This window comes from Fusarium subglutinans (genome assembly GCF_013396075.1).
Source record: "Fusarium subglutinans strain NRRL 66333 chromosome Unknown NRRL66333_c0000006, whole genome shotgun sequence".
In the NCBI taxonomy this organism is placed as follows: Eukaryota; Fungi; Ascomycota; class Sordariomycetes; order Hypocreales; family Nectriaceae; genus Fusarium; species Fusarium subglutinans.
This window is the reverse complement of record NW_023502069.1, coordinates 177,457-202,913: the sequence shown is the minus strand read 5'-3', so window position 1 is coordinate 202,913 and position 25,457 is coordinate 177,457. Positions and strand designations below refer to the sequence as shown.

Here is a 25,457-nt window from a genome sequence, read left to right as displayed (position 1 = left end):
CGCTTGTTTCAGGGTCTAGGCGTTGTATTAGAAAAGTTCCGCACGGAGTAATGTAGGGTGTTGATATAAGGGGAGGCTTTCGTGCCTGAACTGCCAGGCTTGATATTCGAGCTGAGCTTTGGGGAAGCTCCGCTACACCGAGGCTCGGTGTGCACCCGGTGACGGGCGCGCTTTGTTCTGGAAGCTTTGAAATGCCCCGCGCCAAACCCGAATTTCTTTTTACAAGCATCTATTACTTTAATTACCGAGCATCAGAAACTTGCTATCTCTGGAGTAGCATTGGCTATCAGTATCGCATATTTTTGCAGCATCATTCGCCAACTGCAAACTATTCACGCCCAGCAGAAACAATCCTCTACATCCCACCACTTCCGGCGAAGACATCATGGCTACTCTTAACTTAGATGACGACGAGCTCAAAGCTCTTGAACAGACGCTGAGCAAGGTCGCTCAACTGTCTAGTAGCGTGCAGAGCTTCAGGCAGAATCTACTGAATAGCAATCCCCTCCCTCCTCCGTACGCCTCCACACCGCAGTGCGCCATCATAAGACAGCAGCTAATATCTCGTCCTAGAAAATCAATTCAAGCCTCAGCCAAGATTCTTCAAAAGAACCTCAAGTCGCTTCTTGAGAGCACAAACGAAAATGCAGACCTCTTCAATCGCATGGCCATCCGACCCTCGACGAACTACCCCGGCCGAACCCAAGAAAACGTGCTTCTGCAACTACTACGCAAGAAACTCGAACCCGACGTCGAAGAATTCGTCAGTCAAGGTCTTGAAACAGCACGACTCGCTACACCTGAGGGTCTGGAATCTCTAGAACAAATCTGGCGCGAATTGCGAAGTTGGCTCTCGGACCGGGTAATCCATTTCATATCGACTGAGAACAGCGATCCATATACGGCGGAAGAACGTGCAAATGGAGTAAAGAATGTACGCACTGGTCTACGAAGGCCTATAGATGACGATGAAGAAGAGGACGAGGAGGAAGGCGACGAAGATGAAGATGACGATGAGCCAGAGAAGCCAGATATCCCGGAAGTCAAGGTGCGAGGAGCAGAACCAGAGACATTACTTTGGTTTGCGGCACGGGGAGACTTTGAGGTGCCGCGCAATGTCGAGTATGAGCGCAAAGTGGATGTCTACAAGGGGTTCCAAGGTATCAACATACCACCCAGTGACCAACAGCAGCAACAACCTCAGCAAGGCTTTGTTCCTTCATGAGTCAGTGATCTGATGGTCGGACCCAGAGGCGTTGTGGCATTCTGCCATCAGGTTGGCAAGCTATGTTAGCTCAAAGGCGTTTTTGGGGGATTGCGAGTGAGTGGTTTGGTGTTGATATACCCAGTTAGTAGTGAGATAAGCTGACGGCTGTTTAGGTCTGATGCGTTGAGATAGCAGTATCTAGTCGGAGATCACAGACGGGCTTCCAAGTCCTAATGTATCGCTTCCAATATTCATACAATTCGAAAGCAGTGCATGATACAGTTGATACAGTCTTATTGCGACTCTTCTCCACAATGCTCTGTACGAACATCTCGGTACTTTGCTTCATGACCAGGCTGAGGACAGGACATCTCAGCTCGAGTTGGAGACATTGAAAGCCAATTGGTATTCTAAGCTGACCTCATTCCAATCCTCATCCTCGGTTCTATACAGATATTAGCTTCAACTTTCAAGCCAGAGCTTCATCGCGCCAAGCCCATGTTGTCCAGTAAGCTGACCTCAAGACGGCTGTGGCCGATTCGCGCGTGCATCTGCATCAATCATTCGTCGCCATGCTCAGCCATGTCGTCACTCAAACGCCCTCAGGCGTCAAAGCTACCAATTCCCCGCGTTTTTGACAGCACATGGCTTGAGCTCACGAGACTTTGGCATTGAGAAAAATATCGGGACAACTGATAACCTTAACTGGTCGTTATGCTTTCTCGCACTGCCGAATATTGGAGACATGATGGGCGGGCTACTTATACAGCTGTGAGGAGAAGCTCGACTGAACATCATCTCCTCATCATCATTCCCTGAGCTGCCATCTTCACGCAATTCACGCTCCGTGGTGATGGCCTCTTATCAATTATGTTGCCACGGCGCTGGTATGCCTCCCGATACATATCCCCGTATCTCAGAAGCGTCTCAACCGCACATGGATATCGTGCCGATCAATGAAGCCATACCACGCACGATGCCATGCTTTGCGACCGAGAGAGTTGACAACAAACTCACTTTCCTGTCATTGCCTCTCGAAATTCGACTTAATATTTACCATTGGCTTCACCTTATGTGCCCAGTTCGCCACGCACAGCTTGCACCGTGGTATCCAACCCCAGTGCATTGCCAATACATCCTCCAGACAGTTGATATAGACGATGCAGACACTGAAACTGAAGAGGATAAAACGAACCGTGACGAGCAAAAGGACATAGGGCTGCTGTCGCCGTATCGTCCCCTCTCGGGTCTTCCTACGAGCCTCCTTCGCACGAACCGCCAGATTTACAGCGAAGCACGTCTTTTACCATTCACCCAGAACGAGTTTGTCTTTGTAAACTGGTTCGCATCAGGTCTCTGGGCCGCCCGTGCCTTCACTCGAGCCCTAGCTCCATGGCAGCGAGGTTCTCTCCGCTATGTTCGGTTGGAAGTACTTGCACGAGACGTAGTGGTCGGAGGCGCAGGCCGTGAGGAATGGCGCGCCTTGTGTACTGAATGGGCATCTGGAGTCAGAGGACTTCGGATGAAGATGGTTCTCGGAGCGAGTACATCGGTAGTGACAGGCCCGGCGTTCGGAGGCGGAGTGGAGCGTAGGGCCGAAGCAGCACGGCGATGGGTCGGCGAGGGACTTGCCCTGATGGAACGACTGGAGAGGGTTGAGATGGAGGTTGTTGCAAGAGAGATGAGCGGTTTAGACAAACTTGAGTGGTGCGAAACGCTGCAAACAGAGTTGAGAGAGGCAGGACTGGGGAGGATTGTGGTTGTGTGTACTGAAAAGGTACAGGAGAAGATGAAATGGATCAAGGGTGATGTTGGATGGAGAAACCCAGAGACTGAAGTCGGAGCTGTTACGACGGCCATGGCAAATAATTTGATGGCAGAAAGGGCTACGAGCTCTAGCGCATAGTTGTTGGAATGGGAATATTTTATGCCTGATGGAGGGAGTCCTTACTGGCCAAGATTGGTATGGCACTGCGTTACGGAGTTGAAGCATACGAAATTGAGTTAGGGACTGCACAGTATCAGTTTTTGTACTATACTGAGAACGATACACCTTCAAATGCCGTTCCTGCTCTCCTGTAAACTGTTGATACGCATTGTGTCATGTGAATGATATTACTGATGCTCCGATGAATAGGAAGACGTCACAAGGAACACAAACCAATTTGGTCTGTCCAATTGGAAACGGCCCAATTCAATGCCAAGTTTCAACATCTGACCGTTGACGACCGTTCCACAAAGCAAAGTGCAACTCCCAGAACAAACAAAGGCTGCTACCACACCGCATACAATAGCAAATCCGAGGCTATTCGTGACATGTATGTATAGGCTAAATGCCGAGGATATCCATAACCAAGATAAGAAACAATGACGATGAATAACAGTAATAATTGCATAAGATAAGCAAATGGCGCTGTAGTAAGCCCGGGACAATAATTAGGACGTCTTTGCACGAATACCTACCCCATGTGACTTCGCGCAAGTCTCGCCAGACTGTTCCGCATGAGTCACGTACTGTAGTAGCACTGCAAACGCGGAGTCCAACTTTCTCTAATCTCTGAGCGATAACGGGGGCGAGGCCTTTGTTCTACTGTGTTAGTAATACTCTGTTTGTGTTTCTTCTTTATAAATTTGTTGTTTTGAATCGAGTTGAATCCTTCAAGCCTCGTTCTTTTTATTCAAGTTGGCATCCAATTGGTGATTACTGAACCCCGCCTCCACACGACGGCGCAGTATCGAAACCTCCCTCCACCTCGAGTTTCGTGTGCTGAGTTACGAAACGGCGTTTTGAACTGAGAATCGAAACTCTGCTTACGAATCTCGTCACCACTGAAATTCGTCGTTACAGAGTCTAGTCGAGAATCTTTCTCTTGTTCGCAATCATGGAAGCCAGGTGTCAATGTGGTTCAGTGACCTTCAAGACTCCCCTCCCTCAGCCTCTGGCGCTCTACATCTGCCACTGCGATGCTTGCAGACGACAAACTGGTTCAGCATTTGGCACTTCTGCCATATTTCCTCGGTTCGAGCTGCCTGACACGGATCTACTGAGCGTTTACAGGTGGGAAACAGCTGTTTGGTGTTACGAGCTGGACTAACTGGCTTGGGGTATCATAGTCGACCTACAGCCTCAGGACATCAGCTTTACTGGTAGGTGTTTTAGAAGCCTCATGTTTGTTTGACTGGGCGCTAAGCGTTACAAACAGTTACTTCTGTCGCAAATGCGGAACTCGTCTCATTCACTCAACGCCGGTACGTAATCGCATCTTGGCTTACAAGTCATCTCACACTGACCCAACATACCTTAGTCGAAAAACGTCATCTCCGTGAAAGGAGGATGTCTTGATGGCCTGGACTGGAAGCGAGCGATTCACATCTGGACCAAGACAGCCATGGTTCCTATTCCCGAAGGATCTGAAACGCACTCTGAAGAGTCCGGCTATACGGACTATGGATCAACTCAGGAGGAGCTGGATCAGCCTGGGGATCTCGTTGGAAGCTCGGGCTGTAACATGCCTGTTAGCCAAAGGGCCTCGAGCTCTGCTGGGGTGAATGGCGATGATACCATGAGTGGATGAGTATTATGAGATGAATGACGGCGTTGGTGGGTGTTGATAGGACAGATTGTGGCTTTGGAGTTGAAACATGTCACTTGATGAGAGTACGTATTGGGATGTGATATCATGGGAATAGGCGCAATAAACGAGTAGCATATTCATAGTATGAAAATGATGAGTTGTGTTTGAGGAGTTTTCATAGTCCTGATAACTGCCTATTCTAGAGGATGCAAGGAAACCAAGAATCTCTGTCACAAGTATGAATAAACGTAGGTAAGTTCGAGATAGATTTTGAGCAACTCTAGTACGGAGCATATACTTTGTAGTTCTTTAGACTCTGTGCCTTGGTTATTTTGGCACCCTTATCAAACATCAGAAGTTGTCTCTGAGGCCGTGTTGTGGGAATGGGAAACAGCCGAGTGAATAGGTAGCTAAGGCATGTGGATGATGAACATGAGTTAGTAGGCTTATTATTGCTTAGGTATTGCTAAGGTCTGGTAATAAACTTTGCCTATTTAGAAGCCCAATGGCACAATCCCTTGTTAATATTGTAACCGTATATTTGTAACGGCATTGTCTTTAACCTTTCCCTAATAATGACGTGCATCTATCATCCCTGTATACAATCGCTGTAAGTTTGATGAGCACTAACAAGTAAAAGAGTTTCTTTCAACAGCACTTAGAATCTACGTCTTACAATTGGTACGCAAATCTCAAGACTCAGCCTTATCCTGTAAGTAAATTGATCAATTAATTAAAAGCTGTCAACTCGAAACTTGACGTCCATTAGCTTCCGGTAGTGTACCTAATCAAATGAGGGCTCTTGAATGGCTCTTGGCACTTCGGCCGATTCACTCAAAGTAGTGAGGTCGGGCCCCCTCCCGAAACCTCGGATGAACAAGGGGTGCTTCAGTTGCGTCTCGCTATTGATGGAGAATTCTAGGCATTTTTCGCTATATTTTTTTACAATGGTAATTCGTTCTCAAGAATGGCCTCTTTTTCGTGAGGTATAAGACCACAGCGGGAGAGACCGTTTGTGATATTTTGCTGTACCTGCATTTTGACCGCCAAGGTGGCCGCCCGTTGCCTGTCTTGTGATTATATTGCAGAAGCGCATTGTCTGTCGAGCGCTTACTAAAACTTCCTTGATATTATCGCAACATATCTCGTCTCGGTAACTATTGCCAAGTCCCGGCAAACGGTGGTGCCTTGATTAGCCCCCTCTAGTCCCATCTTGACAGGTAACGCCAAGTCTCTTGATGAAGACTTTGATATCGAGCTGAATTGTCGGGATGTGGCCATCAAACCGAGACTTTATACTCAATTTCGATAAAGTTATCAAACTAGCAAGCTTACACTGCAGATCATGAACCTGGTCTTCCAGTCATCACCAAGTAATATGCCTGATTCCCTCGAACTCCTGGTCGCGATAGCGTCTTTTTACCCCTGAACCCTAGCTCATCCCCAAACTCGCAACCCTAGCTCGTGCTAACCCCAAGCGTCACAAGTCTCCGTTTGAGCCTCAGATTCCAGAACCATGATGCACCAAAACGTGCCCCTGCTTCGTCTGCGACGGTGTGTGCGGCGGAGAGGCACGGCTTGGCTTGGGTCTGAAGAAACCTGAATCATCCCATTTCTCTTCTCCCCCTCCCCTCCCTTTGCTTCTGACCTTTTTTGACTCTGAATTGTGTTGTTCCTGTGTTATGTTTATTGTTTTCTATCCGTCGTGACCTTGTCAATCGCTCGCTCTTTTCCATTGATTGACTTTGTAAGTTTGGTGCTGCCCGGGCTTTGGACTCGGCGGTGCTACTACTACCCATCGTCACGTCTTCTCTTCTTGTTCTGCCCCGGGCAATCATTCTTTTACTGTCCCTTTGACTGAACGATTTTTAATACATACTCGACATCTCATCTCCAAGATCTAATCGTTACTGTCGAACTGTTATATCTGTCGCTCTTTACATCTGGACCGTAAAAGCTCATAAACAGCTGGACTGTTGGAACATTATTCACTACACCAAATCGAATACTGAAAGTTATTGGGGAGCTTGGATCATCATGAAGTTGTTGCTTTGGCTTACCGCCGCCCATGTTGCGCAGGTGAGGATATTCAAACTCACACCGAGATACCTTACTACAGAATCAAGAAACTGACTTTGACTGGAATAGGCCGCGGGAAGACATGGGATAATGAAAAAGAGGCAGGCAGAGGTTGAGGGGGTTGCTCATGCGCTCAAGTTCGAAGGGTGAGTTTAAGCCACACCACAATACACCAAACTTTAGTTGTCAGTATTAACAAATCTCTAGACTGAGGCTGTCTTATATCACCGAGACTGAAACTGCTACTCAAAAAGTTACCGAGACAGAGACGGCGACTGTTGTGCAGACTGTCCAGGGCGAGGCTGAAGCTGCCGCTGGCGAGGTTGTCACCGTTACCATCAACGCACCTCCAGTTACTGTCACCGAAACCAAGACTGAAGTCGTCAACCAAGTCCAAACTCAATATGTCACTCAGGTTCAGGTCATGACTCAATATGTTACCCAGGTCGCAGCAGCTCCTCCTGCAAGTAATCTGAAAACCCTTTCGAAAGACCACTATGCTAACTAAACGATTTCCAGCCTGTCGTTGAAACCGTTACTCAGGCTGTAAGTCCCATAGCTTGTATCCTTCAGCTGTTACTAACTCCTCTAAGCAACTCGTTACAGTCATCATTCCAGGAGAAGCACCAGTAAGTTCTTTTGGTCGAAACTCGTATCTAATACTGACTCAGCCCAGGCGCCTGTTACTGTAATCCACACCGTGCAAGCCCCCGCAGAGTCTGATGATGCTCTTGGTCGAAAGTTCAACCCTGGCGTCACTACGATCCCCATTCCCGAGAGCCTTTTGCCCAAGACGACACTCGCATCGGATCCCTTTGCGGTGGTCGGACCAATCAGATCGGAAACTATTGTTCCTCAGCAACCTTCCAGCACTGTTAACCCTGTTGCGAATCCTGCCCCCACGGCGGTTGCTCCTCAAGAGCCCAGTTCTGCTGGGCAGCCCGCCACGACTCAAGTTGCGCCTGTAGAACCCAGTTCTATCGAGACGCCTACGACGACACAGCCTGCAGTTTCCAAACAACCTACTACTTCTGCTGCGCAACCCGCTACTACGGAGTCCACCGCTCCTCAGCAGCCTGCCAGCTCCATCGAAGAACCCATGGTTGAACCGTCTTCCACACAAGGAGGACAGCAGACATACGCTCCTTCAATGGAACTCGGCAATATGGGCCCCGACACCACAGGAAGACTCGCACAGCCCGCTCTCGACGGAACCAAGCCCACGACGACTGCCAACGCGGAGTCAGCTTCCAGGACACGAGCCCCCATCGATTTGTCCGACCCTTCAAAGCTCAGCAGCGCGCTCAACCTAGGCAACTTGGTAGGAGGAAACGGTGCCCTCAAGGCTCGCGCCACTGGCACGCCATGAATCTATGGTTGAAATCCGTTGGAGACGATGACGTGAATGGTAAAAAACTTTGAGACGGACTTGGGGGTTTCTTTCGAATGGGCATTCGTGCTCGTAACGTTGTAGCTAGTCTTATAATAATGTGAGCAAGTCTCCAGAGTATACCAGTCAGCTTGTGCATCTATCTATGGGTATCATGATGCTATGCTGTCTACCTATTCGCGTTCCAGGGCGCCAATCTCAAATTTCTTATTCCTTCTCACTTGCTGCATTCCTCGAGGCCAGCCTCATCTTCTTGGCCTGCCGTTTGCTGATCTGCTGTGTATCCTCATCGCCAGGCTTGCGCTTTTGATTCTGATTTTGACCCTTGTTCTTTGACTTCTTGCCATCCTCAACTTTTTCTGAGCCCTTTTCTTTCTCGGCCACTTCAACAATGTTGATGACGCCCTTGAAACCATTCCTCTTGATGCCCTCATTCACCACAACAGATCGAGGCACTTCACCAAACCCTTCAAAGCCTTTCTCGTTGCTTAACCCTCCCATAAAATTGAGCATGTTTATCACATCGGCAGGCGCTCGCAGAGATAGCGCATTCTTGGCTTCGCTGCTAATCATGATGCCCCTGCCGCGCGTCGCCCGGATGAGACTTTGCAAGTTTGAGATAAACCTTGGGCGCCCTCGATCATCACCATTGATCACTTGGCCGTAGCAGACCTCGAAGCGGATGCCACGGTTAATAGCAGCCATGCATGGCTTCGGCTTAAGATGGAATTGCAAGTCCTGTGTCAAGTCGAGTGATATGATGGGGACGTCGAGCGTGAGACAAGCATTCTGAAAGGCCTTGTCCGTCAGTGGACGGGCCGCGATGATGTCGTATGTCGAGATGAGCGATGGGATTCGGAAGTTGTTGGCCGAAGGATCTGAGAGAGGAAGAGTCGCGCGGTGGAGGATGTTTGGAAGCTTAGAGCCTGGCTTGGGCTCTATTGTTGGGAAGGGCGCGACGTTGTTGGCGGGAAGCGGCAGCGTGAGCGTGTGGTTCAGGGCGACGGTTGAGTACCCGAGTGTCGATGCGCGAGTGAGTGTTTGGAGAAGCTGTTCGTCTTTGGTCGTTGGTGACCAGGCGATATTCAGATCGTAAATCATGACGATGGGTTGAGGAGGTTTGTTGAAAGCTTTGCGCAGGAACCGAAACTAGCATTGCCTTGTCGATTTTTTTTGCGCCGCAAAGTTTACAGGTTCTATATTTTTAGCTTAGTACCTTACTCTACGGAGTACCACCATCATTTTAGAAGTCGCAGAAGGGACAGGCCATATTACACAGATCTCATTACATACATAAATTGATTTAGAGAGTATTATCTGCAATTACCATGAGATGGATAACAAAAACACAAGAACAGTATAAATCCAATCCCCAAGCCTCGCTAGTCAGAGCATCCATTTCTGGCTGGAGCAGTGAGCTTCCATTAGTCGTAAAAAGCTATGGTCCGTGCACAGTGAGCGTTGCCACTAAGAGCCGGCCCCTGTCAGTTCGTCATCATCTTGTTCTTGTACCTGTAAATGGAAACTCTCCTATACCGGCACTTATTAGTTTGAATATAATTCTTGCTTCTCTGTACCTAGATAACTTATAAATACTAGTAACTAGTACACTTGATAGTAAAGTCTTTATCTCTTACCAACGTTATAAAGCCAAAGTGTCTTATGCATGGTACGTGCATGCATGACCTTTGACCTTAACTTTAAAGCTTCCATGCCAAGAAACTGCGCCGCCCAAACTACGACTACAACGACGCGCCACTTGACCTCTAACCCCAGCTCCTGGATCGGCATTAATTGACTTCTCTTTAACACATCACATCACATCAATCACATCACACGTCTCACTACTTCAACGGACTTTCGCCTGCGGATTTCCACCGCTTCCCCTTCTTCCTGTTGGCGAATCTCTCTAAACATCAACAATGTTCTTCTTCTTCGTGTGCGGCGAGCACACATTCCGAAAGGAAGTCTCGGAATACCAGGGCATGATATTCCAATGTCACCACTGTGGTAACATGGCAGCATATGTCCAAAAGAGCAACCCGTGGTTCACGTTCTGTTGGATTGTAGGACTCCTCTTCTCTGGCTCCCCGTCACCTCGACTAACAACATCACAGCCGATCATTCCCTTGTCCATCTCTGGCTACGTCGATGTCGCATGCCGTATCTGCAACTTCCATCAACCTCTCGTAAACCGACCGGATGTCAAGGCCGTGACAAGTGGTGGAGGAGGGGGACCTCCCTCACAACAATACGCACCTCCTCACGGCGGACCCCAAGGACAGGCACCCATGCGATACGGCTAAGAGGAACGATCTTGTCAAATTTTGAGGAACATGCTTTCGACACAGGCGTAGCAAATTTGCGCCCTGTTAGTGTTCGATGTCGCGATAGTGCCTTCTTGGTTTGTGTTTGTTTAAAGAGGCGTTACAGCCTGGTGTTGAGGCGAATCAGGATACCCCATGAATGGGGCGATGGCTGGGGTTCTTTCGACAAAGAGCATTTCGCTTACATTCGATGCTACCAAGAGACTCTTTGACCTTGATATGTTGTTGAAGATAAAACGCAGGTGAAATTGAGCTCGGGACATGCGATTTGGGCGTATTTTGAAAGCACATAATGTATTTCCACTCATCTTGAGATACCAGCTTTTCGGAACATTTCAAGGCAGCTCTGCCTCTTACTCTAACCATTTCTGTCTACCCCAGTCTCAGAACTATTGATTGGCGCCTTTCTTCTTGAGGGAGCCAAGCCTCGTTGACTACCTACCTAGTGTCTGTAATCGTCCATCTTCAAAGTCCGTCCTGGCCTCATGTCTTGCACATACGACCAAAGCTCGGAGAGAATACGGGATCCCGTCCGCTCTCCCATAGTCAAGCTCCGAAGCGCCGGATTAGTAGTTGGGTCGGTGACGACCAGCGAATCCCCGGTGTTGTATGTTCATTTTTGTGCTTTGTCTCTTCTTGCGATGCCACTTTTTTGTGAATTTGGTGGAGATGTTAGTTCTCCATATTATTAGTGTAGACTTCCTGCGGCCCAAGAAGAGACCTTCCCGATTAATCTCCAATTCAAGGACCAATGAGTATGCGGGAAAGAGACGCGATGACATCCAAGACATTTGATCGTGTTTAAAGTCAACAATTATTCCATTGGATGTCTAGAAGCACGCTACAGACTTACCCATACGCGTTATGGACATGGGATAATATGATAATTCCCGGTTGCGGGGCAAACATTCACGGTTGGCAGCTACGATCTGTACCCTTGCTGTTTTAGCGGGCCGTTGCCCAGCAACGCCGCCAAACACGGCCTGTCCACTGAAGACCCTCGACCCGATCAGGGACCTGCAATAAACAAAATCTATCATCGTACATGATGCTACCTACTTAATCTCTTCCTTTTTCTTTATACTAACCATACACCAACAACACAGCGAACCATAATCACCATGGATTCACCACCCAAGAGAATGACCCGGGCTAGAGCTGCCGCAAAGGCTACTGATCCCTCGGTCAAGACCACAAAGATTGTCACAGCTGCTGCGCGGGCAAAGAGTACCGCGACTGCAGGCACAAAAAGCACAGCCGCTAAGAGAAAGACAAGAGCGGACGAAGAAGAGGAGGAGCAACGCGAAGTTGCTGTTGTCAGAAGAACGCGTGGTCGACCAAAGAAGACTGAGGACCAAGAATCTGAGGTTGAACCCGTAGCACCAGCGAAACCCACAAGAGGCCGTGCAGTCAAGAAGACGGCCACAGAGCCTCCCAAGGAGACTGCTGCACCTGTCAAAGCTACTCGGGGACGACCTCGGAAGGCTGTTGCTGCTGAACCAGAAGAGTCTGCCCCGGCGCCAGCCCCTGTACCTGCAAGAAAGACAACCACTCGCACTCGCACAACTACCACAACAACTACAACCACAAAATCAGCAACTTCTGCCAAACCTGCTGCCAGAAAGGCGGTCAAGTTCCAAGAGCCCGACAAGGAGAACATTGAGCCTACCACCGAGGCTAAGGAGCCTGCTCGGCCTGGAATTAGAGGCCGGCCGGCCAAACGTGGAGGAGCAGCTGGAAGTCGAACGACCAGAGCGGCGGTAAGATTCGCCGAGTCGACAGACAACAAGCCTTTAAGTCCTAAGAAGATTACCCAGATACCTGTTTCGAGGGACGATGATTCCGAGGACGAACTCGCCGGTGACATGCCGCCTGTCAAACCGATGAAGAAGAACCCGATCAAGCCTCCTACAAGTGCTGCTAAAGCCCAGCCTGAGCCGACTGAAAAATCTATCGAGTCAACAAATGCTTCAGATAACATCACAAACCCGCTAGATCTCGGCGGAATTAGCCTATCTCCCGCAAAGAGACGTCCAGCTTCGCCTCTCAAGGATACAATGAGATCACCAGCTCGCCGAATCGGTCCTGTTGCTCTGCCTGGATCTACAATGAAGAAAACCCAGGACGACACCGCCCAAGCTGTAGAGAGTACTTCGTTCAAGAATTCTTTGCTCATGTCCGCGGCGAAGCGACCTCAATCACCCATCAAAGGATTGAACTTTGCAACATCGCTCAAGCCTCAACAGACCCAGTCAGCAATGAAGGCGTCACTTCTTCTTTCACCTCCGAAGCGGGCCATGCCTGGACTGAAGCCGGTCACAGAGCCGCGACCTAGAGATGTCGCGGACCTGGGTGAACCACCAGTCATGAAGCCTCTGGTTATGGATACTCCTAGTCGTGCCCCTCCTACCCGATCTTCGGATAAGCTAATGTCGGAGGAGCAACCTGAGCTTGAGTTTGATGCTGTTGACGACGATGTCTTCAACGACCCAATTGAGAACTTGCAATTCCCTGGCCGGCTGTCTGCCGTACTTCCTCGTCATGCTGACCCTGCCTTGAAAAAAGAGATGGGGATTGTCGATGAGACTGACGAAGAACCTGCTCCAGTTGAAGCTGCCATCGAGACTTTTGAAGAACCTCAGGTGGAAGTCGAGACTGTCGCCGAGGTTCAGGAAGATATCGCGACTGAGGCTGAGGCAGCCCCAGAAGCAGTTGAAGAAGCGAACGATCTTACCGACCAGGAGGACAGCATGACCGTTGACGAAGAGAATGCCGAGGCAGACGACGCGCCTGAGGAATCCAAGTCCAAGAGCTCAACTCCCGCCCAGTCTCATCAGCAAGAACAAAATCCCATGTTCCAGCTCAGGGAGAAGGACTTGGGGCCCTCTCAAGACTCGGATTCTGAGGATGAGACTATGACTCCCAGGGGAGTAGCACCTACTACCCCAACACCGTTTGTTCGCAAGACACCCAAGACTTCTCGTGCGTCTATGGGTGGATTTAGCGCACTCGCTGATCGACTTGGTTCTTGGAAGGCCAGCACGCCTATCAAGATGGCTCCTCTCGGTGGAGAGAAGCTCTCTAATAAGTCAGCCACTCCTCGATCTGAGGCCTCACCCGCCTCAACTCATTTCTTCGAAGATGAAATGACTGTGCGTGCAGGGATGGAGGAACTTCAGGCAGACAGAACTGCCGAAATTGTTGAGCCCACCTTTGATGACATGGAGGTCACTGAGGAGGATGTTGAGTTGGCCAACGAGGCTCATGAGATGTCTCTGATGGAGCCTGAGGTTCTTGAAGAGGTTGTCAACACTGAGGCTTTTGACGACACTCTCTCCGAGGCTAGCCAAGAGTACGGTGATGAGAATGAGGCCCCTGTTTCTATGGCGCCCATCACACCTGTTCGTCCAGTCATGAAGACCTTCAACACCACCACAAAGGTTCCTCTCAAGCCTGCAGATGACTCATCTCCCTCCCCTCTGAAGAAGCGCAGCTTCAGCGCATCGCGAGTTGCTCCCAAGCGCCCCTCGGGACCGACCAGGAGTGCGTCTGTCATCTCTTATTCCCCTACCAAGGGTAGAAAGAGTATGCCATCAACCATTGCCGAGGTCCCTTCTGCCCCTTCAACACCTGCCCCGGTCACACCCTCAAAGTCTGAGCTCTGGTCATCCCTGGGTACACCCGCTAGAACTCCCCGACGTGATGTCGACCCTGCTCTACTTCGTGGAGCTGTCGTATTTGTCGATGTCTACACGAGCGAGGGAGCTGATGCCAGCAGCATCTTCGTGGAGCTGCTCACACAAATGGGTGCCAAGTGTATGAAGTCATGGAGCTGGAACCCCAACGGTTCTGGCAACGATGTGACATCCACTAAGGTTGGAATCACGCACGTTGTCTTCAAGGACGGCAGCAAGCGCACACTGGAGAAAGTCCGTGAGAGCAACGGAATCGTCCAGTGTGTCGGAGTCAGTTGGGTGCTTGAGTAAGTCAATGTATTCCTAGTTCTTTGATTCAGTGCTAACCAGAAATAGTTGTGAGCGTGAGAATGACTGGGTTGAGGAAAGCCCCTACAAGATCGACACGAGCAACGTCCCTCGGGGTGGAGCTCGCCGCCGTAAGAGTATGGAGCCCAAGGCTTTGGCCAACATGAACGGCACCCTCGTCAGCAGCCCTACCAAGGGGGGCTCTCGCACAGCTCCCTCTACGCCGATCAACCGTCGCGAAAGTACACAATGGATGTACACCCCTTCGGATCAAGGAGACGAGGACGAGGAGATGGAGGATTTTGAGTATTCCGAAGCCATCTTGACCCCTGTTCCCAAGACTCCTGCCCCTGAGGCCATTGCTCGCTATGCTGCCAACCTTGTCCCTGATACTCCATCTGACGATGGTGACGATGACGACATGGGTGACTCTCCTACTAAGGATGCTCTCCTTATGCGAACATGTCCTCCCAAGGCCAATCCCTTCCGTGAGTTGGGCGCTGGCATCATCAGCGAGACCAAGGATGACAACGTCCTGATGCGCCTCATGGCCGCTCGACGCAAGAGTCTTCAGTTCGCCCCAAAGATTGGTAGCCCTCTGGCCAGAACTTGGCAATAGAGTAGAGATGTTGATATGGTGGAGGTATCGTAATTGTACATGGAAAGGTTCGGGTCTGGAGTTTATGGGTCACATTAGAATTGCGAACACACGTCATGGCATACAATCACTCGTTTTGACGGGATGGAATGGAATACCACGGGATGGACAGGACCTTGACTTGGCGTTTGGAGGATTGACTGATTAAAGTACACATATTTTGTGTTTGACATACTGATAATTCCATCATGGCGATTGATATTATATTTCTGGCTAGATTGAATGTGACTGTTGGAATTGTGAGACACTTGTATAGGCCTGGATTGTGTATGGGATATCACACCTCATAAATCTTCTCAATGCCCTTCCCGAGCTGACTGCTCAAACTTCGAGGCCATATTCTAGTCTCTCTCATGCTTTAATGAACGCTCTCATGGCCTTAACAGCATCACCCTCGTTACTCTTCAACAACTCGGTCGCCTTAGCCTTTGGCAACTCAAGCTCGTCAACAAGGAGTGCGACATCAGCAGCGTCGACCTTGACGTTCTTATGGGAAGCGGCAGCAGCAGAGGTCTTGTTTGCGCCGCCGAGGCTCTTTATGGCTTTGCTGGCAGCGTCGGCGTCGACGTTTTGCGGTGTCGAGGGTGAGTCTGCGGCGTCGAGGTTCTCGAGAGCGGAGGCTGCTTTGCGGTCCTCGGCGGACTTGGCGGTCTGAGAGGGCGTTTCGTCGGTCATGATTGTTGTGATGTGTAGAAGTGAAGTGGAGGTGAGTGTATAGAGTAGGTAGGTCAAGTTTAGTGGTCGGTAGTGGAGAGGGAGCTGTAAAGGTGAAGCTGTGGTGGGGTTGGAGGGGCAGTTTGGTTCTAGCTTGGTTGTGGAGACCGCTGAAGCTTGTTAGAGTGTGGAAGAGAACATGAGATGGCCTTTGATATCCAATATTTTAATAGGAGAAGATGAGAAATATTAGAATCTTGATATTTTGTATGTCATGGTCGCCGGAAGTAATTACATAGCGGGTTTCGTAGCCCATTATTGTACAGCTACAAGGAACTAGCAGATCAGGTCAACAAGCCCAAGGTAGCCATGTCCTCACATTCCAGGGACATCCTCTTCTGTATCTGATGCCAGGTTATTCCTTATAATCCTACCAAATCCTCAAACAATAGAAATGCCTGTGTTGGTGTTCATATTGTCTACGCCACATGCGCCGCTTTTAAGCCGAAAGCTGAAGTTAGTGGCTACCATCGGCAACGCCACATTTCTTTGTTAACTCAATTAAACTTCACTTTTTTCGGCTCCAGGCGCAGGTGCAGGTGCAGGTGCAGGTGCAGTCCAGGGTGCGTCTTGACCATCTGTCTTTGTCTTTTGTACTGTGACTCACTCACTCTGGGTCCCCTCAATACAATAAACCTCGACTCCTCCACAAATACTCAACAGACCTCATACAAACACTGCAACACACGAATCAAGTCTGGCACTTGATTCTTTTCTCTCGTGCGGTTGACTCCGCCCAGTTTTGAATCTCTCGTCTCACTCATTCCACCTCTTACACACAAAATGGCTTCATCTTCATCTGCAGGCTGGGAACCCTCCTCCTGGCGCTCAAAGCCCATCAAGCAGTCACCCAACTACCCTGATGCAGAGCCTCTAGCTAAAGCTGTCGAGGAACTGACCCAACTTCCTCCTCTGGTTCATCCCAATGAGATCATTGCCCTCAAAGCTCATCTTCGCGATGTCGCCCAAGGAAATGCTTTCCTTCTACAAGGTGGTGATTGCGCAGAACTCTTTGACTACTGTCGTCAAGGCCCGATTGAGAGTAAGATCAAATTGCTACTGCAGATGAGTGTTGTTCTCATTTGGGGAACAAACAAGAGAGTTGTGCGAATTGGTCGAATGGCTGGACAGTACGCGAAGCCGCGTTCAAGTCCTACTGAGATGGTCGATGGAAAGGAAGTCCCCAGCTTCAAGGGCGATATCATCAATGGCTTCCGCCTTGAAGATCGAGAGATCGATCCCAACCGCCTTGTGAAGGCCTACCACCACTCTGCTGCAACCCTCAACTACATCCGTGCTGCTCTCGCCTCTGGCATCGCTGATCTTCATCGACCTCTTGACTGGGGTCTCGGACATGTGAGAGACCCGGAGCTCAAGGAGAAGTACTCAGCCATCGCTTCAAGTATTCAACAGACCCTGCGCTTCCTGCAGGTCATCAATGCTCGTCCCGGAGAACTCGATTCCGTCGAGCTATTCACTAGTCACGAAGGTCTTCTCCTTGACTACGAGCAGTCTTTGACCCGTCTGCTTGAGAAGCCTACTGCCAGAACCTCAAGCCCTACTCCCGCAGCTGACGACGGCGAGAAGAAGGAGTACTACGACACCTCTGCGCATTTCATCTGGATTGGTGACCGTACTCGCCAGATCGATCATGCCCATGTTGAGTTCTTCCGCGGAATTGCCAACCCAATTGGTATCAAAGTCGGTCCTACAACACCAGCTTCAGACCTCCTTTCCCTCCTACGCACGTTGAACCCCTCTCGCGAGCCTGGCAAGATCACCCTCATCACTCGTTACGGTGCTGCCAAGGTGCGCGATCTCCTCCCCACGCATATTCGCGCGGTAGAGGACTCCGAGTACCGCCGCACGGTTGTCTGGCAATGCGACCCTATGCACGGCAACACTCTATCCACACCCACAGGCATCAAGACACGTCGCTTCGGCGATATCTACCGTGAGCTTGAGGAGACACTGCGCATTCACAAAGAGGAGGGTAGCAACCTTGGTGGTATGCACCTCGAGCTCACTGGCGATGCTGTTACGGAGTGTTTGGGTGGCAGTGAGGGATTGGATGAGGATGATTTGTCGACAAACTACACTAGTTTCTGTGACCCAAGACTCAACGAGAAGCAGGCCCTCGAGTTGGCTTTCCTGGTTGCCGATCATTTCTCTAGAGAGAATAAGACACGATCGGCCTGAGTATATGAGTGACACCAAAATTTGACATGGAGAAAATGTACATTGGAACAAAATAGGAGCAGTAAATATCATGGTAGCAACTTGGGAACGAGCAGAAAAATGGGACTTTGAAACACTTGGATGGGTATGAGAAATATTGAGTGACAAAACACAGCACTGACGGCAGTGATCTTGTGATTTGGTACCTTCTTTCATCTCTAATCTAAGCATACGGGCTTGTCTTTCAAAACACAAGTTAATTCATATCATGTCCATCTCAAATTATTGTGCTGCCGTTACGTAAAAACTGTCATATCTTGAATTTCCTCACTCCCTCACTCTTGCCAAGTCAGACCAGAGTGATAGTCTGCGCCGCCTCGAAAGCATCGCCCTTCTCCAGCTTCTGCCATCCCTTGACAGAGCCGGGCTCAACACAGAGCATGTTCTTCCAGCCGTCCTTGGGAGTAAAGTCCTTGATGCCGGCTGACTTGTCGATCCAGGGGTTCCAGACGACGACCTGGTCGAGGTTGTCACGGACGATACGGAAACGAGGAGTGCCGGACTCGGAGATGACGACTGGGTGAGAGGGACCCTTGGCGGGGGTGTAGATGGAGTCGGTTTCGGCGGAGAAAGTGACGGCGCCGGATTGGGTCGCCTCTGAGCTGGAGACCTTGGAGAAGTAGACGGAGTCCTCGAGACCGGTGACCTCTGTGGAAGAGATGTCCTGAGACTAGTTAGTTATGACACCCATATAAAAGCATCTATAGCGTACGCTGATCTTGAAGTAAGTGTGAAGAAGAGTCTGGAAGTCGAAGGCAGTGTCGCCATCGTTGGTAACAACAATAGTAGTGTTGAGACTCTCAGGATCAAGAGACACACTGTAGATGAGGGCAAACTTGTAGGGCCAAAGAGCCTTGAAGTCGTCGCTGATTCTCTCGGAGGAAAGACCAAAGTCGAGCTTCACGCTGGAGCTGGAGCCCTCGCTGGTAGACTTTCCAAGGAACTCCCATCGCGAGTTACGAGCAAAACCGTGCTGGGGAAGCTTGGCTACGGGTTCGTGATCGGGGGCAGTACCAAAGACCTGTGGATATACACATTAGACAAGCTACCGTGGGAGAGTGTTGTGGTAATGTCGTACCGGGAAGACGATGGGAATACCTCCTCGAACAGCAGCACTTCCGTCAAGGGCAGCAGACTCGCTGACCCAGAGCTTCTCAGCCCCTGAAGCATCCTTCCAGCTGATGACAGTAGCGCCGTAGAGAAGAACCTCTACACTCTCGCCGGTGGGAAGAATGGCCTTGACGCGGGAGTTATCGTGGGTGATGTCGACGGTGGGCTGAGGAGGGGCTGCGGGGGTAGAGGCGAGCGCCGAGGGCTTGTTTGGACGGTCGACCATTGTGAATGTTTTCTTTTTGTAGGGATCGAGATGTAGAGAAGAAGGTTGAGCTTTGGAGGAGATGGAGCTGGTAGAAGTGAGGTAGAGGTAGAGGTAGAGGTGGAGGTAGAGGTAGGTACTAAGGTAGGTAGTGGCGGACTGCTCAGGTGGGGTTGAAGGGTCCGAGTGAGGTGGGGGTGAAGGTAGAAAGAACAAGTCAAGAGCAGACAGATAAAGTGACAGGACTCTAAAGCAGTAAATCACGAGGCTGAAGAGTCTTTTAAAGGCGATGCTCAGTCTCTGATCCCCTGTAGCTTTGGGCTTAGCTTAGGTTGGTTCGCTCAGGCAAAGTTGAGTTCCATTGTTGTATCTGTGAGATGCGATCCCAGGCCGTGGATGCTTCAAGTCTGAGAGGAGGTCGATACCCATGTAGGCGATGGCGGGGTAGCTCAAGACAGCCAATGACAACTCAAGATTAAGCTGTTTAGTGGGGACCCGCTGCTAAAGTTAGAGCTATTACCGGCCACACTCAAAGCTGAAACACGTCTCAGATATCGGCTTGTGATACATCCAACCACAAAAATATATCACCCAGAGCCAGAATCTAACTACCTTAGCTAGCATTTGGTTGGTGAGGAGGCAGTTCTGACTCTGAATTTAGGCATAATTAGACTTCCCATGGTTGCCTATACGAAAAACTCACTCGCAAAATCCCATTGCCTCGTTGTGAGCATCATGTACTCTAACAGTCTCGGAAATACAGTTTCACCATGCAACGGACGGGCCGTTGAAGCAGTCAAAGTTACACAAAATTGGTACATTTGCCAAGACTCTTACTCAATTGGGTATCTATATGCTGCTATATGTTTCATCATGACACTTGACCACCTAAATTTCTTCCTTCTTTCAACCGCTCGCTCTAGGGGTATATCATGCCTCGATATAGTTTCCAAAGCCACCACTCAAAGCATCAGCCGTCCGTTTAATCGATAGCAACTCTTAGTTCTCTCGGCGCTGGTTCTCTTCGTCATGTGAAGTAAACATGGCTGCGTTATTACCTTCGCCGCTCTGTCCACTTGAACTTCCACTTCGATGCTCAGCATGTCCCTTCTCTTCAACCTCCTCGATGGCAATGAGAAGGTTTCCGTTGTTGTCATATCGTCGAGGTTCGATCTTAGCCTGTTTTACCACATCGAGTGCGCCTTGGAAACCATGCCCCACCTTCTGGAAGATGATATCCATTTCTTCCAGAGACCGGTAGGCAGTCTCGGGGAAGAAGAAGTAGACCGAAGGAACCATTATAGCGTTGATGACTGCAAAGATGACATATGTGTTGGATCCAATGTTCTCAAATGCAGGAGGAGTGATCATGACCACCAGCCAGTTAAAGATCCAGTTACTTGATGTCGATAGAGCGTTGGCAGGCGCGCGGATCCGAAGAGGTGTGATTTCAGCAGGGTACAACCAGGTCATGCCAAGCCATCCAACGGCGAAGAATGAATTGAAGACAAACAAAAAGACAATTCCAACAATCTGGCAAGCCTTCGCATCGCTGGAACCAACTCCAGCAAGTATAGCCATGGATGCACACTGGCCTGCTGCACCAAAGAGCATCAGCTTTCGACGGCCAACTCGCTCAACCAGCCAGATTGCAGGGAGTGAGGCCAAAAAATACTCGGTGCCATTGAGAGCGGCCATGAGCAGAGGCATGTGACCAGTCATACCGAGCCCAGCATAGATGGTAGCAGCATAGTAAGTAATCAAGTTGATACCAGAGATCTATTTCGATGTCAGCAGCTATTTGATCCATAACGGTTGGCATGTCTTACCTGTTGAAACATTTGATTGATATAGGCAATGAGAGTACGGTGGAGGTTCTTGTTGTGGTTTCGAGAGAACAAGTCCGAGAATGATCCCTTACTCATTTCTGCAGCAGTCTCCTTGATGGCCTTGAACTCGTTGTCCACATACTTGCTCTGCACATCCTGGTTGGCAATGGCAGCAATAACTTCCTTTGCATCTTCATCACGTCCCTTGAGCACAAGCCAGCGGGGAGATTCTGGAAGGTTCATAACAAAAGCCATGATGATTAGACAGAAAACAATCTGGAATGCCATCGGGAAGCGCCAACAGGCAGATGTGTCTTGTGCAAAGTACGTGCCGTAGTCGACCCAGTACGATATGGTAATGCCGAGTGTGATGAGCGCACCCTCAATCATTACCAGTTTACCGCGTTTATGGGCAGAGCAGGTTTCTGATTGCCACATAGGAACAGTTGATGTGTTGCCGCCGTTACCAAGTCCAGTGATGATTCGTCCGATGATGAAGTGTTCCAGAGTGAAGGCAGAAGCCTGAAGAGCAGCACCAACAACCATGATTGTGGTACCGAGCATGATCATTTTCCGGCGGCCGAGCTTGTTTCCAAGAAAGATGGTAGCAATTGCACCAAAGAAGCAGCCCAGATTGTAGGACGAAACAGCGATACCTTGGTAGTTAGAGCGGTCCTTTCGAACAGCCGCAGACACTGTAGGATCATCGCTGTGCATGTCGGGGAACTGCTCCATGAACGGTTCCATCGTCAAGATACCACCCATAACACCTTGGTCTATAAGAATTATTAGCACCTGCGTCCATGGCTTGACTTAGAGCCGTTGTGTAAGAAAGTGGCAGGTATTACCATAACCAAAGAGCAGGAAATCTGTTCCAGCAATAGCACTGATGGCGTAGTTGAGGGCCTGGCCTCGAAGGCCAAAGTACTTCTTGAACATGATGAAGAAATCGAACCCGAGAAATGTTTCTTCTAGCTCAAGGTCACTGGGTCAACGACGAAGGTTGGTATCGAGAACGTGAGAACGGTAAAGGCCGGAGGCTAACCGGGCTTATAAAGAAATGCAAGCCCAAGGGTTTTGCATGTCGTACTGCAGAAACAGAGTCATGTAAAGTAGTACTCGACACTGGATCCACGGCCTCTGGGTATCCACCCCCAGGCAATGCAAGAAGCTGGGCTCTGAGACGGCCCTTGGCTTCCCATCCATTATGGTCTTGGTCTTGGCCGTTTATGATGGGTCCACGGGCCAAAGTGATAGTGCCTATGACCATACTGTGCATACAGCAAAGTATACCGAGATCTGCAGTCGTGTGCACCCATGGCCAACAGGGCAATGACCCCTGCATTACGGCATTGTGCGAACGATTAAGTGACAGTTCAGTCCTGGACGTGCCTGTCTGGGTCCCTCAAGGTATGCTTTATTGCCTTTGTCCATTGACTGGCTGCTGTTCTGAGAGTCGATATCATATCCTTGAAGCATAAACTCGTGGAGAAGGCCTAAGGTTTACCTCTCGCCTCCGCAGAAATCGGTCGAGTTGGGGAAGTAAACATGGGGAACTTTTAGAGGGCAGTAGCGTGGGGAATACAACGTCATCGCAGGTCCCTTTCAACTGAGGGTCCTTTCGGGGATATGAAAATCGGGGCACTCAAGGCGTCAGTGTTTTGTGTCGCATTTTCTGCTGTATCAGCCAGAGCTCCCCCCCCCCCCCTTTTTTTTTTTTTGAAGGTCCCAGAGGTATGAATCTGTTTGCAATGTTTCCTCGAAACCGGGCTTCAAAGTTGGCTTGAGCCATGATAGTCGGTTTGTGACGGATCTTTGAATCGTGATTGGGCCCTCAAGTAATCTCGACGGATATCAAATGAAAGTGGTTAAGGGAAGTAAGTACTAAGCCAAGGAAGGCCCTTCAACAAGTGAGAGGATCTCACAGGTCTTCGTTACCTCGGATGAAGTCTCAAATTCCGGGTTCCTTTGGGGAATCTGGAAGAGGTCGTGGTTTCTACACGTGATACTGGATTCTCTGAGTAGGTAAGGAAGGAACGATCGAAATAGCATCCTTCTTGCCAATGGAATGTCTTGGTGATACTAGCATCGCCCAGCAATAGAATGAGGCTCTGATTTACTCAGTCTTACTTTGTTTTCCTTCTGACTCTCAGTCGACAATAACAACTCCAACTAAAAGGAATGATTATATGTAAATGAGGTCTGCAAAACCACCATCAATCACTCTTGATCAATGAGACTGCGACTACACAGTAGTACCCTTTGGAGTAAATTAGCCGTCGAGAACGGAATCTACAGTCAGAAACGTGCCATTTACCGCGCTTCAGTCCCTGTTACGTACACGCCAAGATTCAACCTGCCGTCCACTGACTCCATCACAAACCCGCTGTAGACATGAACCGTCCAATCAATCTCGATAGCCAAATGCAAAGAAGAAGGCCTCGCTGACCGTAACAAAAGACCCTCTCCACTGTCTCTGCCCGACCCTCCGCTTTCGATTCCCCTTTATGGATGACAACGGCTATAAAACGCGGAATTGCTAAACCCCAGAACCCCGGATTGTTAACAGTTGACGTCATTCTCAACTCAGCGGGCCGAATAAAGCCAGAGCAATCGTGATGACTGCTTAGATGAAATGAGATACATTGTCTCTACCTGAAAGTGTCTGTAGTTCTCGGGTTGCCTACAATGGTTAAGAACATTCAGCCTCAACCAGGGCATCGCCATGAAATTCCCAAACTGGTCAGGTTCACACGATGCTACACCCATTGACTGGTGCAACTGCCGGATGCCAGACTTCATACACCAGCCATTGAGCGTTCTTCGGAAGGGAACCGACTCATTCATCATAGTCTTGAAACCGAGATGGACCAAGTTCTCGGTTTCCTTCTTTCAGTTCAATTTAATTCTATGATGTTGTTGCATGTTGTTCATTGGCTGCTTGGTCGGACATTTTCATGAGCCATTTGACTCCTTTGGGTAACCTTCTTCAACCTCATCTAAAGCGACTTCAAGACAACGAGGCAAACAAAAGCCTAGCAAAAGAATAATTGGAGAGGAAATTATCGGGTCTATATACTCGGCCCTGCATCAAAGTTCTCGTAATAGTACGGACTGAGCCGTCTCGTGATTATCTGCCCATTGGGCCATCGCCTACAGCAGCTTAGAGACACCTACAGATACACTGCTCGTTGATGTAAGTTTTCTACAAACAAAATCAGGAAGACAAAGTATAGTCCCTCATCTTGTCAATATTCGTGGCTTTTCCTCGACTCTTTTGCAACAGCGTTGTGAAGGCATCACCACTTACACCATTCTACGCCATTCCATTTTGAGTAACTGCTTGAATTCAACTCTCGACTCGTTTCCTTTAAAGTCCCTGCATGTCAAACCACGAAATCTTCAATCAAGAAAATCATGATCGAGACATTCAGTGAAAGACTCCAATCGTATTAAACCTGTAATTACCCAAGTTCACCAACGGGACAGACGTGCACATCATTACCATGTTAGTTCCTCGCCGAATCTGCTTGACGTAGGCATGGCGCCGGCAATTTTTCCTTGATGTTGACGGCGTTGAAAGCCTTGTAGAACCTTGACTCTGGTTCACCGTCAAAACTGAATAGGTAGGCAGCAGCAAAACAGCCAAATCTCATGTTGCTTAGCTGCCCACAGAGCATCATCAATCAAGTTGATTACCGAGAACCGGGTATCACTATGATTTACCCTCTCTAGAACCTCAAAATCACACAATATCAATTATAAGATCCTTCTGTTACACCAAGATCTAAAACCTTGATCGATAATCGAATCGACCCTCTTCCCCGTGACACACTGCAGTTCTCTTTGTCGGGTTACCCGTTTAGGAACATCAGAAGTTGTCTCAAAGAATGCGTCTGACGATCCTCCACATTGTCACATTATGCTTCCCCGTATTATTTATTCTCATGGGGAGTGGTGAATACATACACACGGGACGTATGTTCCTGACTCGTAACTCGGATTGCTTACTCCTTTTGGTATCAAGATGTCACATACATCAACTGGAGCATCTCCCAACCACAATTGAAGGTACGTTGTTTCTCTCGACACATTGGCATGGCGTATTCATCTCATCTCATCATTTCTTTGATTGATTCTTT

The 25,457-nt window shown here is 49.3% G+C and overlaps 11 protein-coding genes across 11 annotated transcripts; 7 read left to right on the top strand and 4 right to left on the bottom strand.

Moving 5' to 3' along the window:
* Positions 1–385: 385 nt before the first annotated feature.
* Positions 386–1,225, top strand: FSUBG_1313 (mediator of RNA polymerase II transcription subunit 8; the record flags this gene model as incomplete). Its single annotated transcript, XM_036677989.1, has 1 exon — positions 386–1,225. The coding sequence occupies one exon, from the start codon at positions 386–388 to the stop codon at positions 1,223–1,225; it is 840 nt and encodes a 279-aa protein (XP_036543210.1).
* An 871-nt stretch (positions 1,226–2,096) lies between these two features.
* On the top strand, positions 2,097–3,113 carry FSUBG_1312 (uncharacterized protein; the record flags this gene model as incomplete). The annotated part of the gene is made up of 1 exon (XM_036677978.1): positions 2,097–3,113. The coding sequence occupies one exon, from the start codon at positions 2,097–2,099 to the stop codon at positions 3,111–3,113; it is 1,017 nt and encodes a 338-aa protein (XP_036543209.1).
* A 976-nt stretch (positions 3,114–4,089) lies between these two features.
* Positions 4,090–4,782, top strand: FSUBG_1311 (glutathione-dependent formaldehyde-activating; the record flags this gene model as incomplete). The annotated part of the gene is made up of 4 exons (XM_036677967.1): positions 4,090–4,265; positions 4,322–4,354; positions 4,411–4,456; positions 4,513–4,782. The coding sequence occupies 4 exons, from the start codon at positions 4,090–4,092 to the stop codon at positions 4,780–4,782; spliced, it is 525 nt and encodes a 174-aa protein (XP_036543208.1).
* Positions 4,783–6,819: 2,037 nt separating this feature from the next.
* On the top strand, positions 6,820–8,230 carry FSUBG_1310 (uncharacterized protein; the record flags this gene model as incomplete). Its single annotated transcript, XM_036677956.1, has 6 exons — positions 6,820–6,861; positions 6,931–7,007; positions 7,069–7,276; positions 7,381–7,407; positions 7,455–7,490; positions 7,538–8,230. 6 exons carry the CDS (start codon positions 6,820–6,822, stop codon positions 8,228–8,230), a joined length of 1,083 nt encoding a protein of 360 aa, XP_036543207.1.
* Positions 8,231–8,458: 228 nt separating this feature from the next.
* Positions 8,459–9,352, bottom strand: FSUBG_1309 (ribonuclease P MRP subunit RPP1; the record flags this gene model as incomplete). Its single annotated transcript, XM_036677944.1, has 1 exon — positions 8,459–9,352. One exon carries the CDS (start codon positions 9,350–9,352, stop codon positions 8,459–8,461), a length of 894 nt encoding a protein of 297 aa, XP_036543206.1.
* An 821-nt stretch (positions 9,353–10,173) lies between these two features.
* On the top strand, positions 10,174–10,557 carry FSUBG_1308 (ribonuclease p complex subunit; the record flags this gene model as incomplete). The annotated part of the gene is made up of 2 exons (XM_036677933.1): positions 10,174–10,317; positions 10,369–10,557. The coding sequence occupies 2 exons, from the start codon at positions 10,174–10,176 to the stop codon at positions 10,555–10,557; spliced, it is 333 nt and encodes a 110-aa protein (XP_036543205.1).
* Positions 10,558–11,699: 1,142 nt separating this feature from the next.
* On the top strand, positions 11,700–15,180 carry FSUBG_1307 (uncharacterized protein; the record flags this gene model as incomplete). Its single annotated transcript, XM_036677922.1, has 2 exons — positions 11,700–14,560; positions 14,610–15,180. 2 exons carry the CDS (start codon positions 11,700–11,702, stop codon positions 15,178–15,180), a joined length of 3,432 nt encoding a protein of 1,143 aa, XP_036543204.1.
* A 390-nt stretch (positions 15,181–15,570) lies between these two features.
* On the bottom strand, positions 15,571–15,894 carry FSUBG_1306 (uncharacterized protein; the record flags this gene model as incomplete). The annotated part of the gene is made up of 1 exon (XM_036677911.1): positions 15,571–15,894. The coding sequence occupies one exon, from the start codon at positions 15,892–15,894 to the stop codon at positions 15,571–15,573; it is 324 nt and encodes a 107-aa protein (XP_036543203.1).
* An 822-nt stretch (positions 15,895–16,716) lies between these two features.
* Positions 16,717–18,132, top strand: FSUBG_1305 (phospho-2-dehydro-3-deoxyheptonate aldolase; the record flags this gene model as incomplete). Its single annotated transcript, XM_036677900.1, has 1 exon — positions 16,717–18,132. The coding sequence occupies one exon, from the start codon at positions 16,717–16,719 to the stop codon at positions 18,130–18,132; it is 1,416 nt and encodes a 471-aa protein (XP_036543202.1).
* A 328-nt stretch (positions 18,133–18,460) lies between these two features.
* FSUBG_1304 (apospory-associated) lies at positions 18,461–19,507 on the bottom strand (the record flags this gene model as incomplete). The annotated part of the gene is made up of 3 exons (XM_036677890.1): positions 18,461–18,835; positions 18,884–19,192; positions 19,250–19,507. 3 exons carry the CDS (start codon positions 19,505–19,507, stop codon positions 18,461–18,463), a joined length of 942 nt encoding a protein of 313 aa, XP_036543201.1.
* Positions 19,508–20,485: 978 nt separating this feature from the next.
* On the bottom strand, positions 20,486–22,254 carry FSUBG_1303 (sugar transporter; the record flags this gene model as incomplete). The annotated part of the gene is made up of 3 exons (XM_036677879.1): positions 20,486–21,265; positions 21,316–22,091; positions 22,164–22,254. The coding sequence occupies 3 exons, from the start codon at positions 22,252–22,254 to the stop codon at positions 20,486–20,488; spliced, it is 1,647 nt and encodes a 548-aa protein (XP_036543200.1).
* Between the last annotated feature and the right edge of the window lie 3,203 nt (positions 22,255–25,457).